Source organism: Eptatretus burgeri, chromosome 15 (assembly GCF_056783735.1).
Source record: "Eptatretus burgeri isolate ZD-2024b chromosome 15, Ebu_testis_v1, whole genome shotgun sequence".
Classification (NCBI taxonomy): Eukaryota; Metazoa; Chordata; class Myxini; order Myxiniformes; family Myxinidae; genus Eptatretus; species Eptatretus burgeri.
This window is the reverse complement of record NC_140975.1, coordinates 37813644-37828206: the sequence shown is the minus strand read 5'-3', so window position 1 is coordinate 37828206 and position 14563 is coordinate 37813644. Positions and strand designations below refer to the sequence as shown.

Genomic DNA, 14563 nt, shown 5'->3' with positions numbered 1-14563 from the left:
GTTATGGCCTGGAAATGTATCCTGAATCTCAATGGAAAACAAGGATTTTGATTAAACATTTATCTGTCACTTCATGGATGACATTATCTTTACAATCCTCTATTTCCCATTCGGAGTAGAATGATATGCGCCATGTTTCAAATTTTTCCGATCAGCAATTTCAGAGATATAATGCTTTAATTTTTTGCATTTAATCCAAGATTGCTGCCATATCACGTGACCTATGACATCTCAATTGTAAGTGAAATATTCTTCATGGGAGGGTGGGGGGGGGGGGTTGTTCCTTCTCTGAAAATTTTGGGTCTACAGGACAAGTGGTTGCTGAGAAAATTATTGTTAAAAAATAATACAGCAAGAAAAGGCCAAAAAAAGTCAAAGAATAATAATAATAACTGGAATGGTTACTCAGTAGAACACATACATCCGCCAAGCTGATTAGTTTGCATTTTGTATCCCACTGATCAGTCATCTTTGCGGAGACTTTAGATATCCTTTTGGGGGCCCTCGAGGTGCTGAATGAGGAGTCGGAGCCGCTGGGATTATGGGTTTTTTGGGTCAAAACTAAGATCCAGGCTTTCAATGACATCTTGGATGCTGCTGTCCTGTCTGTGTCTGTTTGTGGTGAGGATGTTGAGGTCATGGAGAGATTCACTTTCCTTGGCAGTGATATTCATGTCTCTGCTGGCTGTGAGTCAGAGGTCAATAGACGTCTGGGTCGGGCCTGGGGAGTCATGGATTCACTGGATCATGGGGTGTGGCGCTGCTGGTACCTGTGCGGGAGGATGAAAGTCCGAGTCATCAGGTCCTTGGTGCTTCCAGTCTTGCTCTATGGATGCGAGACTTGCACTCTGACCAAGGATCTGAGATGGAGACTTAATTCCTTTGGTACCAGGTCTCTTCAGAGAATCCTTGGCTATCGCTGGTTGGATTTTGTGTCCAATGAGCGGTTGCTGAGAGAGACTCGGATGAGATTTGTTGCCTGCATAGTCTGTGAACGTCATTGCGGCTGTTTGGACATGTGGCTCGTTTCTCTCAGCGAAGGAGTCCCGTGAGTGGAGGAGGCCAATGGGCCGACCACGTGCCTCGTGGTTGCAGCAGGTTGACCGACATCTCAAGGAGATGGGGATGGGCCTGGCATTTTCCTGGGGGGTGGCCAGACGGAGGCCCCTGGAGTACCGGTGGAAAGTGGACGCAGCGACGCGCTGTTCTGGCACATGCTCCCATACCTGGCCTGACTTGATAAGCCAGATCTGGATTCGGACCTGAACTAAACCTGAAAGGTTTCGTCTGAATCTGTCCATAATTTTTAGCTCACCTGGAATGAAGTTCCTGGAAGCTTATGCAATGGCACACCATCCACCTGTCCATCCATCTGTCCACAAATACTTGCAACTTCTTCTCTGAAACAAGATGGTATTCACCACGTGAGCTATGACGTCATAATTATGAATAAAAATATTCCACAGGTGGAGGCACTCCTATGGTAAAATTTTGTGTCAATTTGACCAACAGTTGCCGAGAAAATTAATTTTTAAAATGCAGACACACACGCACGCACGCAAATGCATACATCATACATACACAAATACACAACCAAATGCCAACTCTGCTTTTCACTTTGCGAGTGCAGGGTAACTGCACATACGATTTCGATGAAGCTTTACCACAGCGTTCATCACTGTGTATAGACCAAAGTTTGTTCATGGCATAAAAAAAAAACAAAATCGGCAACGAAGGAGGTCTACGCGAGTTGCCCCCCACTCCCCCGACCCTTCCCCCAGCAAAAAAAAATAGGAATTTGCTTTCTTCTCAGAAACTACACATGCAATTCTGATGAAACTTGACCACAACCTTCATTACTCGTGACGTACGAAAGTTTGTTCACAGCATTAAAAAATCGTGGTTTGAGGGGGTCTACGGAGTGAGTTTACAGGGGGGTTGCCCCCCCCCCAAGAGGTATTTGCTTTCTTCTCAGAAATTACATACACAATTCCGATGAAACTTACCCACCACCTTTATCACCCATGATGTAACAAAGTTTACTCATGACATTACAAAAATTGGGGTTTAAGTGAGTATAAGGCGGGGTTACCCCCAAAAATATGTATTTGCTTTCTTCTCCGGAACTACACACACAATTTCGATGAAACTTGACCACAACGTTCATCACCCGTGATGTACCAAAGATGGTTCACACCATTATAAAGATTGGGGTCTCAAATTCTATGGGGGTGGGCGGTGGGTGGGAGGGATGTTGCCCCTTAAAATATGTATTTGCTTTCTTGTCTGAAACTACACACAAAATTCCGATGAAACTTCACCACAACCTTCATCACCCATGATGTACCAAAGTTTGCTCATGACATTACAAAAATGGGGGTTTAAGTGGGTATATGGCGGGGTTGCCCCCCAAAATATGTCTTTGCTTTTTTGTCTGAAACTACACACACAATTTCGATGAAACTTGACCACAACGTTTATCATCAATGATATACCAAAGTTCGTTCACGTCATTAAAATAAAAATCGATATGTATTTACTTTCTTCTCCGTTACATATTTTGTCGGTCATCCATGCTTACCAGTGTTTCCCTGGTTATCTTTTATAGCTGCTACCAGGTGAGTGCCCAGGGGTATTGCTCCTATGTTTTCAGATATCATGCTATATACCATTTTCACCCGATCACTCAATGGTGAAGAATCGCTTCAATAATTCTCGGATCTGAATTCGCATTCGGATCTTCACCGAAATTGAATCACTTCTTCCTTGTTACATACCAAACCTGCCCACCAAGTTTCTTCTGAATCAGTCAACAACCTTTTCAGAAATCCTGCTACATATCGTTTTTTTTGCCCCATCCTCAATGGTGAAAAATCACTTTAAAAATTCTCGGATCCAGATCCAGATCCGATCCAGATGTTCACCAAAATTTAATCCTTTCGTCTGTGTCAAATACCCAAGATTTCCACCAAATTTAGTCCGAATCCGTCTACAACTTTTTGAGATATCCTGTTCATAAACAAACAAGAAAAAGACACCATGCAGAGCACAATACTTTCAAAATCCACCCCCCCTCTCCAAAGGTTTCCAAGGATACATTAATTTGTCCATTTCATAAAGATTAAAATTGACAATCTAAATCTAAGCTCAGGTCAATCGGATGAAAATTGATTATTTTTCAGATTGAAATTGATGATTTTAGAAGTTTGCCCTTGAGTTGACCTTTGACCTTTTGATCTCAAAAATAGTTGGTTTCCCAATTCAGTGATGTACTCTGCAATTGCTGTTTAATTTTCAAGTCAATTGGATGAAAAATGACGATTTTAGAAATTTGATCTCAAGATGACCTTTGACCTGAAATAGTTTGTTTCCAAATTCAGTGATGCAATGTACAAATCCTGTTCAAGTTTCAAATCAATCAAATGAAAAATGATGATTTTAGAAATCTGATCTCAAGATGACCTTTGACCTCAAAATCAAGAGGCTTCTCAGTTGAGACGACCTCTATAACTAGTTAAAGTTTCATGACGATTGGTTTGGAATTGTGACCTGTAGGCGATTGACAAACAAACAGACAGACACAATAACAAAATCCACTGACCAATATACTTGAAAAAGCTTTGATTTTGCAAGTAACAAACAGACAGGGGTGAAAATATGATCTCCATCCACCTTCAGTCGCGGAGGTAATAATAATGTTGCGGGCCGGCGGGGTCGGGTGAGAAGACCACGAGGTGGGGGTTTTCCCACCACTACGTCGATTCCCACCAGACTCCCGAGAATTGTATGCCGTCGCTCATGGATATAGTTGAGGAGGAAGATAGGGGTCCCATGCACCCCCATGATACATTTTTTTTAACCTGCATTTTTACAATCCCTGAGGTGTGTGGGAACAGAATTTCCTTTGTTCCCATTCCAAAAAATGTCCCATGTGAGTCGTTTCGCCGTTTTTTTTGTCCGCCATCTTGAATTTCTTAGGACGTAAAAGTAAGGGGTAGGGGTAATATAAAGGACCTTGTCGCATAGAAAGAAATTAGTTACAGGTACAAATTAGGTATCATTGGAAATGGTATGACCTGCACTATCATAAGAACCCGTCAATTATTCAATTAGGGCATCGATGACGTCATCAGGGGTCAAAAGGTCACGTTAAAGGGCCACCAAGTCAAATTTCATGCCCATCCTCTTTGTCATCCACCCTGCACCTAAGTGGATGAATCTTTTGTATTCTACTTTGCTTGAAGGAAAGTGTATATGTAGAGGCAGTTTTTAAAACTAAAACAAATTATTTAACTTCAGCACAACATCATTAACCCTTTTCACAAAAATACCGAAAATATTGAGAAAATGCGGTTCTATATTGAGTTTACTGTGTGAGTGTGTCCTTCGCATACAAATAATTAATTTCACTGTTTATTTATAGTTTATGGCTATGGTTATTAACATTCTTTTTTGTTACAGGTGAGGCCATTGTAACGACCTTAACACTTTAGTGGTGGTGTTAAATTTCGTCAACTGACCGTGTTGTCTTTTTTTGTTACAGGACGTGCAGACAACTGTGATTTTGATTAATGTTTTAGCGGTTGTATTGAATATCTGCTAGCATGCATACCTGCTTGTAGTTGTAGTTTATTCGTGGTGGATAATTGTCTTTTTTTCAGGTAACACCTATTATGGATTAGTGCTCCAGTGGTGGTAGTGCATGCTTAGTTGTAGTTAACTGGTGGTGGTGGCTTCATCATGTCAAAGGTAAAGAAACGCCGAACTGATCATGGTTGCAATTCAGAGTAACTGCAGATGCCTCCTCCTGTATGTATTTTACATGTGAGTGGCATACAGCATGGTGAATTTATACCATTACACAATATAAGGGGTCCTCCCCAGGAAAAGCTTGAGATGTTACATAATCTTCGTGAGAAACGGCTCCTTCAGTCTCATGATTCACCCGCTCGTATGGAAGCTGTGTGTAGGTTAATTCCAGACAATCTTGATGGTGTGGACCCAGAAATGACAGGCTATCACCGGGGATGCTATCAAGCCTTTACCAAACATCAGGATCGTTTGAAATGTGTCGTACCAGACGATGAACCCTCAACAATTCGATCCCCTCATAAACCATCAACCTCTTCCAAGAACATTTTTCCACCAGAATGTATTTTCTGTGAAATGCTTGAGACGAAAGTTTCCGGAAGGACTGAACGTTGTGTCCAGTTTGCATCTTTCAAGGGAAAGGAAGCAGCTTGGACTCGTATTGAATCCCAAGCCCTAGGAATAGGAGACAATCGTTTACATCACAAGGTGGCAGGTGAAGATTTGTTTGCAAGAGAGGTTCGTTTCCATAAATCCTGTCATAGTTCATTCAAACTGAGACATGTGAATTATTTACGTGATCAAGCCAACAGAAGTATTGAAAACAAGCAAGATGAAAAGCTTGAAGCTCATCAAAGCTCATTTAATGTAGTTCTGGATTTTATACGTGAGAGGGTAATTGGGCAGAAGGAGGTCGTGCAACTTGGAACACTCCGCCACCTATACGTCCAAGAACTTGAATGCTGTGGATTTCCAAATCCAGATTTCATAAGTGATAAGCTGAAGACCTGACTTCAAAGACACGAAAACAAATTCATGAGTTGACGTCAAATCAGGAGGAAACAGACACAAGGATTGTGCTGTACCTGAAGTATGCAGCCAAACTGGGTTACAGGTCAGCTGTAGTCAGGACACCAGACACCGATATATTTGTCATCCTCCTGTTTTATGCTAACACAACAGGTCTTGCCATCTTTCTTGACATCGGAACTGGTAAACATCGTCAGATTGTCAACATAAGTCAAATGGCAGAATCCATGGGTGCCGACAAAAGTAAGATGGTCCTGGGCCTGTACGTGTTCACCGGGGAAGACGTAACAAGTTCCTTCGAGGGAAAGGGCAAGATCAGACCCCTCAATAAGTTACAACGTCATCCAATTTATCATGAAGCTTTCAGGTATTTGTTTTATTATCTATGAAATCCCCTGACTATCACAGTTTCTTTTAACTTTTGTGTGGCAATTCATATAATTGTACTCATCTCCTTTCAGAAAACTTGGGGATGAATGGTCTGTAAAGCCAGAAACGATTGATGATATTGAGGCATTCACATGTCTGATCTACGGCTACTCCAGACAGAAATCTATTGACACTGTTCGTGGAATCATGTTGAGGAAGATGGTTGGGGAAGATGAGCAACTGACAACCAAATGTAAGATTGACCTCTCCCAGTTGCCACCTTGCCGAGACAACCTTATCCCACACATTGGTTGAGTGAACCATCGTCTTGCTATCTACGAGCGAGCAGATATTCCAATCTTCTGGTCTCCAAAGCTATATGATCCTGAACAAGGTTGGGAAAGAAATGAGGAGGGTGTTTTGGAGCCAGTGTGGTCTTGCGGCCCAGTACTTCCCCCTACCTTGATAGACTTAGTTGAGAAGACTACGGAAGAGATGAAACAGTGTGATGATGACATTGAGGAAGAACAGTCCAGCCAAGATTGTGACTATGAAGAACTTCTCAGTGATAACGAAGACTAGATTAAAATATGAACATTGAGACTTTTGGCAGTCGTAATAATGTTTCAACATGAATTAGTTGTGGGCCTGCGTATTATAGTAACTCGTTAACACACGATCTCTATATAATGCATATTCCCATATCAATTAGTAAGGAGTGGAAGTGAAAATACCAAGAGAATGATACATCGACTGTATTTCAGGACTCATTGGAACATGTAAAGCCTTTTACCAAAACAAAAAGGCAGAGAAAACAAATATGTGTAAAACTGCAATTTCACAGGAAACTTATTACAAAAATTCATTTTTTTCAATATTTTCGGTATTTTTGCGGAAAGGGTTAATGATGTTGTACTGAAGTTAAATAATTTGTTTTAGTTTAAAAAACTGCCTATACATGTACACTTTCCTTCATATCAAGCAAAGTAGAATCCAAAAGATTCATTCGCTTAAGGTGCAGGGTGGATGACAAAGAGGATGGGCGTGAAATTTGACTTTGTGGCCCTTTAACGTGACCTTTTGACCCCTGATGACGTCATCGATGCCCTGATTGAATAATTGACGGGTTCTTGTGATTGTGCAGGTCATACCCTTTCCAATGACTAATAATTCCATGACACGGAGGGTCGCTTAACAATAACCGACCGTGGACGGCAATAACTCAACCTCGTGACCTAGGGTCCTCTCGTCTATGGAATCGGGTTACCTAATTAACTACGTGGTTTGATTTCCGGGGAACCACGCCCTCAGTACGCCTTGTCCGAACCGGATTGGTTCCGCTCTCCGGATCGAATGCAGCCGTGCGACACTGCCAAGGACGTACCAGCTAGAAGGAACGGATCATTGGGAATAAAGACCAGGCTAAACTTAGATTCGAACCATGCTGGACCAATGAGAGAAAAGACAAAGGCGAGCTGGGAACATTCCTAATGATAATTATTTATTAACAAGCAAGCAAGGAAAAGTATGTGGTACGACAAATATTTATTGGGTATGTGACGCAGGGAAAGAGGAGAGAGAGGTTGTGTGACAATAATACAAGCAACTTACCAATGCAGACACAGTGCAGACTTGACATGAGATTAATAACAGTAACAACAATAATGCTCTTCTACAGGCTTACTTAACAGACAGGCACCAGCACACTCAGACACACACAGAAAAAGAAACCCAAATGAGAAGGGACTTTTGCAGCCAGGGAGGGGGTTGAGGTTATGCTCTTGGTACCTGGGCGTTTCGAGGGGAGGGGATGCTCTGTGGTGCGGTACCCGACAGTAGTCGCGTTGTTCTGGCCACAGCTGCACGTGTGGAAATCGTGTTGTGGAGAAGGGCGGATTCCAGAGCGCGAAGGTAGAGCAGTAGATGGGACCGGGCAGGAGGTGGTTCGTCGAGGCGAGACGTGGGCGGAGACGAGGAACAGGAGGCGGTTCGTCGACGTCGTGTGGACGGAGACGAGGAACAGGAGGCGGGCTGTCGAGGCGAGATGTGGGCGGAGTCGAGAAGCAGGAACACACCACGTGAAATCACCACTCCGAACAACCAACACTTCTCAACACCATTCTCAACACGGAGGATTTCTCCGTCCTTTATAGAGCCTGAGGCTCGGGGGAGGGGCCATGCTAAATCCAACGTCATCGCCCGAGTCGGGCGCTCTGACTGGCTCCGACCCCTCACGTGGTCCGCCAGCCTGGGCCGGGTTTCGGGTCGACGTCGGTGCACCCCGCCCACCTTGCTGCTAAAGCGTTCGTGACTCGCCGTACATGTCTGGTTTCGGGCAAACGTTGGTGCACCCCGCCCAAAGCGTACGTGACTCGCCGCACATGTCTGGTTTCGGGCAGACGTTGGTACACGCTTGTGGTAGACGAAACGAGGGGCAAGCAGGCAGATTTACCTCAGAAAAGAAAAGAAAAAGAGTGGGGATAAAATAAAAGGGGAAAATGATTTAATAATCCGAACTATTAGAGTAATTAGACCATCGCAACGCACTCCCTTGTTTTCCCACTAAATAAAAGGAAGGGGTCTATCTGCACATATATTACTGGCATAACTGTCTCGGGACACCTATCTGTTGTATGCATGCGGTTCCGAGAACCGCAACAATAACAATAATAATAATAATAATCTATATATTAATACTGAAGGACCAATTTTGTGCTCCTCCTTGCGGTCGCGTCACGTTTTTCTCGGTACTGTGACCTGGACTGAAGGAAACTTCGTACCTGTAAGAGTGCATCGCACACAGTGGCAAGAGTCAACTTTCATCTCTGAAGCAGAATAAACACTTTTCGTTTTACATTCGTTTACATGGCGACGTGTGACGTCACCGCTGAGAGGCGTCAGGACGTCATGACATCATCGGTCATTCGCTTACGTCATTACGTCTGTCGTCGACAGACTGTTACCGCTCAGAGGTGTAATTCCACTCCTCGAAAATAGCGTCTGCAATGTAAAACCCTCTTCTGCACATGCTGACTCCCTCAGAATGTGAATTTGACGCAAAAAATGTAAGAAGAAACATTGTATCTTCTATATATTAATACTGAAGAACCAATTTTTTGCTCCTCCTAGCGGTCGCGTCACGTTTTTTTCGGTACTGTGACCTGGACTGAAAGAAACTTCGTATGTGTAAGAGTGCATTGCACATAGTGACAATAGTCAACTTTCAACTCTGAAGCAGAATAAACACTTTTCGTTGAGACGGGGGCGAGGAGTGAAGAGGCGGGGGCGGGGGATGAAGAGACGGGGGCAGGGAGTGAAGAGGCGGGGGGCAAGGAAAGCAAATTTTTGGGCGGGGATAAGCAAATTGAAAGTGGGAGTCGGGGCGGGGGGAATTGGGCGGGGGATGAGTGGGTGGGGGTGGACAGGGGGCAGCGCCCGGGGGCAAGTGGGGCGGGGAATCAAGAGACGGGGGGCGGGGATTGAAGAGTCTGGGCCGGGGCTGGGTTATTTAAATTTTTGGGCGGGGGTAAGCAGGAGGCCGGGTTGGGAGGCAGGAGGGAATGGGGCAGGGGCGGGGGATGAGTAGGCGGGGCAAGCACGCCCTGTCCAGTCCATGTCCCTCGAGTGTGGGTGAGCTGGTGAGGGTGGTTGAATGAACGGAATCCGTCTGTGACTGGGTTTCTGCTAGTAATAATAAATAACTGGAAGGGCACTCAACGCCTGATCTAGTAAAACATATCGGGCCCAATAATTTTTTGAAATATCATGTGGTACATCGTTTTTGGTTCCATCTCTCAAGGGTGAAGATTCACCTTATAAATTAAAAAATTCTCGTATCCGGATCTGGAATCGGATCTTCACCAAAATAAAAGCAATTCATCCTTGTCACACTCCCAACCTGTCCACCAAGTTTCCTCCAAATCCGTCCAGAACTTTTTGAGATATCATGCTATTTATTGGTTTTGGCCCTCTCAATGGTAATGAATCACTTAAAAATTATTGTATCCTGATCCGTATCTTCACCAAAATCTAATCAGTTCATCCTTGTCACACACCCAACCTGCCGACAAAATTTCATCCAAATCCGTTCACACCTTTTTGAGACATCCTGCACACAAACAAACAGAAACAAACAAACAAACAAGAAGATGTTGTGCAGAGCACAATACTTGCAAAAGCCATAAAACAAATTTGACCTCAAAAATAATTGTTGGATGAATTCAATGACCACATACTGTATGCAACTCCTCTTCAAATTTCAAGTCAATGGGATGAAAATTGAGGATTTTAGAAATACCTCCTTAGTTGTTGACCTTTTCGTCCATGTTGACCCCAAAAATAATTGGTTGGTTGAATTCAGTGACCTGAAATGTAAATCTTCTTCAAATTTAAAGTCAATTGGATGAAAATTGAGGATTTTAGTAATTTGATAAATTTGTTGGCCTTTTGACCTCAAAAACAATCGGCTTCTTGTTTTTGCCAAACTCTACCATGTGGTGAAGTTTTGTGAAGATTGGTTAAAATTGTGACCTGTAGGCATTATACAGACAGACAGAATAACAAAATCGACTAACCAATATACTTCAAAAATCTTCGATTTTGCAAGTAACAAACAGACAGACAGGGCTAAAAACACAACCTCCTTCACCTCTGGAGGCAGAGGTAATAATGAAAATTATTTTTATCAAAATTATTAATTTGTCTTCTCCATATTCTCACAATAAAGCTTTGTTGAAAATTTGATAAGAAAAGCTCAAATTGTAAAAACAGTTATGACTTGGACAGACACACAAATTCACAGAAGTGATTTGCAAAACCCCGTCTTCCGCTGTGCAGGGGACGGGCTAACTAGAGAGTTCATAGAACACCTTACTCCACAGAGTCTTGACAAATAAGTACATGGGTGAGGTCTGCGAGCAGAAAATTTGGTTGGTCGAGATGATGTAAAATACCTTAATATTTTGTCCAAGTATTGCTGAATGAAAGGTTTTTTTAAACGCCAAGAAGGTAATTTGTCTTCTATGGTGTCCAAGTACATAATTCAAATGAAATAAAACAAAGATTTTAAAAGTTGTAGAATTTTATCTTTCATAAGTTTACCGCCATTGATGCAGCGTCTCTTACACCACCTTATTTAAAACGTTACATTAGTTATTCATACCTGTTGTTTGTGTCCTTAATAACATCCTTAACAGTAAGTTTCTTGTTTGGAATGATTTTCAATTCTGTTTGACTGCCAGACAGATAGGCAGACAGACTAAAAAGAATGTCTCACTCTTCTTTGTGCTTGCACAATTGGGTCAAATTTAGAGCGAAAGGTCTGCTAAGCTGCAGGTTTGTGTTCCGATTCATGTTAAAAATATAACATTCAATTGAAATTTAGTTGTTCCTCGATCATAAAATGACGTTTGGGGACAGCCAGAGAAAAAGTGAACCAATTGTTGAACCATACTTTTTGCTTCACATGCATGGGTAATAAATCTGAATGATCTGAATGGAGAAAATGACAGTGCTAGAAGGTCATCGTGCCAAAATGGAGAGGTGAGGAACAGGTAGACACAGAACAAGTAGTTGGAGGATCAAAACATTTTTTTTGAGATAAGGTGACAGGTCATTGAAATGTCCACAAATAGAGGAAAACCATTCTCAACTTTAGTGATATACCGTAATATGTTGTGCATGGTTTTGGTGTGAGATACAAGGCCTTCAGCCGTGGATATCCATATCTGTTTTACCCTCTTAGATTTGTAAAACGTCTCTGGTGAACTCTTCTTTTTTTTCTCATTTTTATGCCACGCTAATGCCCAAAATTGTTTTCCAGGATTATATTGCACAAGATGTTTATACGTTTGTACTTGTGTCTGTGTGTAATATGTGTATTCTTTAAATGATTCTGTGTTTTGTTTTCCTTCTCTCATTTTGCAGATGGCTCCGATAATCAAGTATTATACAAATGTATTGGTGGAACATCTCAGAAAACGTGAATCACAAACTCTGCAGGTTAAAAAGTAAGGGTTATTGAATGTAAAACAATACAATGTACCAGCTACATATCAACAATGAATAGGGTATTAGAGTTGGGTGACTGGAGGAAAAGAGAGATACAGTGTTGGTGTCATTTACTTATTGCATTCACGACTATGCCCATCCCACCTTTTCAAAGTATCATTTGGAACTTGGGCTGCATGATTTAATACCACACTGGCAGTCCATCATTCCCATTGGTTAAAACTTAACACATTGACTGCCAACTCTTATAGTATATACCACTCTGACCAGGGATCAGAGACGAAGACTTATTTATTTTGGTACCAGGTTTCCTCGGAGAATCCTTGGCTATGACTGGTTGGACTTTGTGTCCAACGAGCGGTTGCTGAGAGAGACTCAAATGAGATTTGTTACCTGCATAATCCGTGAGCGTCAGCTGCGGCTGTATGGACATGTGGCTCGTTTTCCTAATGCTGATCCTGCTCACCAGATTCTCTCAGTGAGAGAGCCTCGTGAGTGGAGGAGGCCAATGGGCCGACCACGTGCCTCGTGGTTGCAACAGGTTGATCAGCATCTCAAGGAGATTGGGATGGGCTAGGCATTTGCCTGGGGGGTGGCCAGAGGGAGGCCCTGTAGTACCGGTGGAAAGTGGGTGTAGCGATGCACTGCTCCGGCGCATGGTCCCATGCCTCACCTGACTCCAATTTGCAAAGTCAAGTATGCATGTGCACATACTTTCTTTTCATATTTTACCCTTCAATGAGGCAAATCCAAGTTAATTTCTTATCCATTGCTGGGGAAACCCCACGCAAGGAGAAATCTTGTTGCTGGCAGTGGGACAAGATTTTCAATTCTATATGTCAGGTTGGAGTTATCTTGTTGGACTATGTTTAGCACTGAATTGATGTTGGTAATACGTCATTGTTAATTATATCATGGGTACTCATATGGTACTCAGCTCATAGATAATGGGCTGAGTACCATATGATTTTATGCCTCCGCCGAAGAGGTCACCGGTGGTATCATGTTTTCTGTACGTACATCCGTCCATCTGTACGTACATCCGTCCATGCTAATTATCTCTGTTTTCTTTGCAACCGCTTATCCAATTGACACAATTTTCACCATCAGTGCGATAACATCATTGGTCATGTGATGTGGCGGCCATGTTGGAAAAAAGGGAAAACTTTGGACCTCTGTATCTCAGAAACTGCTCCATGGAAAATATTGAAACTTGGCGCATGTCAAGTACTCCCCTTGGGAAACAGGTGTAATTTTTTGATGACGTCATAGGTGGCTTCCTTATGATGATGTCATAATTGCATACGTTGAACACTTTATCCAATCAGTATGATAATTTACGATGGTCATCTTGGACTAAATTGTATGGGGGGGGGGGAAATTGTTGATGTCAATGTCACGTGGTTTAGCAGCCATATTGTTTTAAACATAAAAACCTTCAAAAATCTTCTTCTCTGAAACGGTTGAACAGATTGAGGCAAAACTTTCCAGGTATGGATCACCTGTTCATCTTCTTCGTCTTCTTTCGGCTGCTCCCGTTAGGGGTCACCACAGCGGATCACCCGTTATGATCCGCATAATGATTTGGCATAGGTTTTAGGCTGGGTGCCCTTCCTGACGCAACCCTGGTCGCCTCTTACGACACAGGGATATGGTACACCTATTCTAACCGGGGCCTACACCGGGCCCAGTACACTGGTACTCACTTCGCCGACCTCAGAAGGATGACAGGCTGAGTCAACCTCCTCGTGTGTATTAATTCAAGCGGCCATCAGGGCTTGAACCCAGGACCTTTTGGATCCCAAGCCGCTACCCTAACCACTATGCCAACACCAGGCTTATGGATCACCTGTCCATGAGGAACAAAATCTTCTCTTATGATGTCATCGGTCACATGGTTTGGTAGTTATGATATTTTGAAGAATAAACCTTTAAAAATCTTCTCCAGTACGGCTTGACAGATCGAGGGGAAACTTCATCCACCTGTTCCTCAATCCTTGGGGATACCAGGGTGTTCAAAAAAACAATTACTCGGTCACATGGTCTGGCAGCCATATTGGATTGAACAAAAATCTTTAAAAGATTATTTCTCTTGAACCGCTTCATCAATCGATAAGAAACGTCACAGTTATGAGAGAATGATAAAAACAAGAAGAGAGAAAGGTGATGGGTGGAGGTGAGTTAGTAAAGAGAATGATATGTTATGCTTCATGACCAAACACAAACACAAAAAGAAACTTGCGTCAGAACAGCTGTACACACAACGACACAACAGAGTTTATAATGTAATCCGCTGGCACATCTGCAAAAACTATGATGTCTCACTTCCAGAAAATTTGTGGGAACATGAACCAAAAGTAATCACTGAAAACATGGAAGTACCTACCACTCACATATGACCAAATGATCCCATCGAACATGAACATCAAGAACAAAGCATTTTGACCAGACATCCTACTTAGGGACAAAAAGAGAGAAGAAGGCATTGCTGATTGAGGTGTTAATACCAGTGATTTTGGACTAAACGATGCACAAATTAAGAAAATGACCAAACACAAAGACCTCA

General features: G+C 42.6%; 1 protein-coding gene and 1 pseudogene across 6 annotated transcripts in view; both read left to right on the top strand.

The window, feature by feature from the left end:
- Positions 1-14563, top strand: part of LOC147011942 (cytochrome P450 3A9-like) — an 86260-nt gene that overhangs the window by 27087 nt on the left and 44610 nt on the right. For all 6 annotated transcript variants that reach the window (XM_085857735.1, XM_085857732.1, XM_085857734.1 and 3 more), the window contains one exon: positions 11914-11996. In XM_085857735.1, the coding sequence (XP_085713861.1) occupies positions 11914-11996 (83 nt within the window). The remainder of the gene's footprint in view (positions 1-11913; positions 11997-14563) is intronic.
- Positions 4897-6570, top strand: LOC147011943 (uncharacterized; annotated as a pseudogene).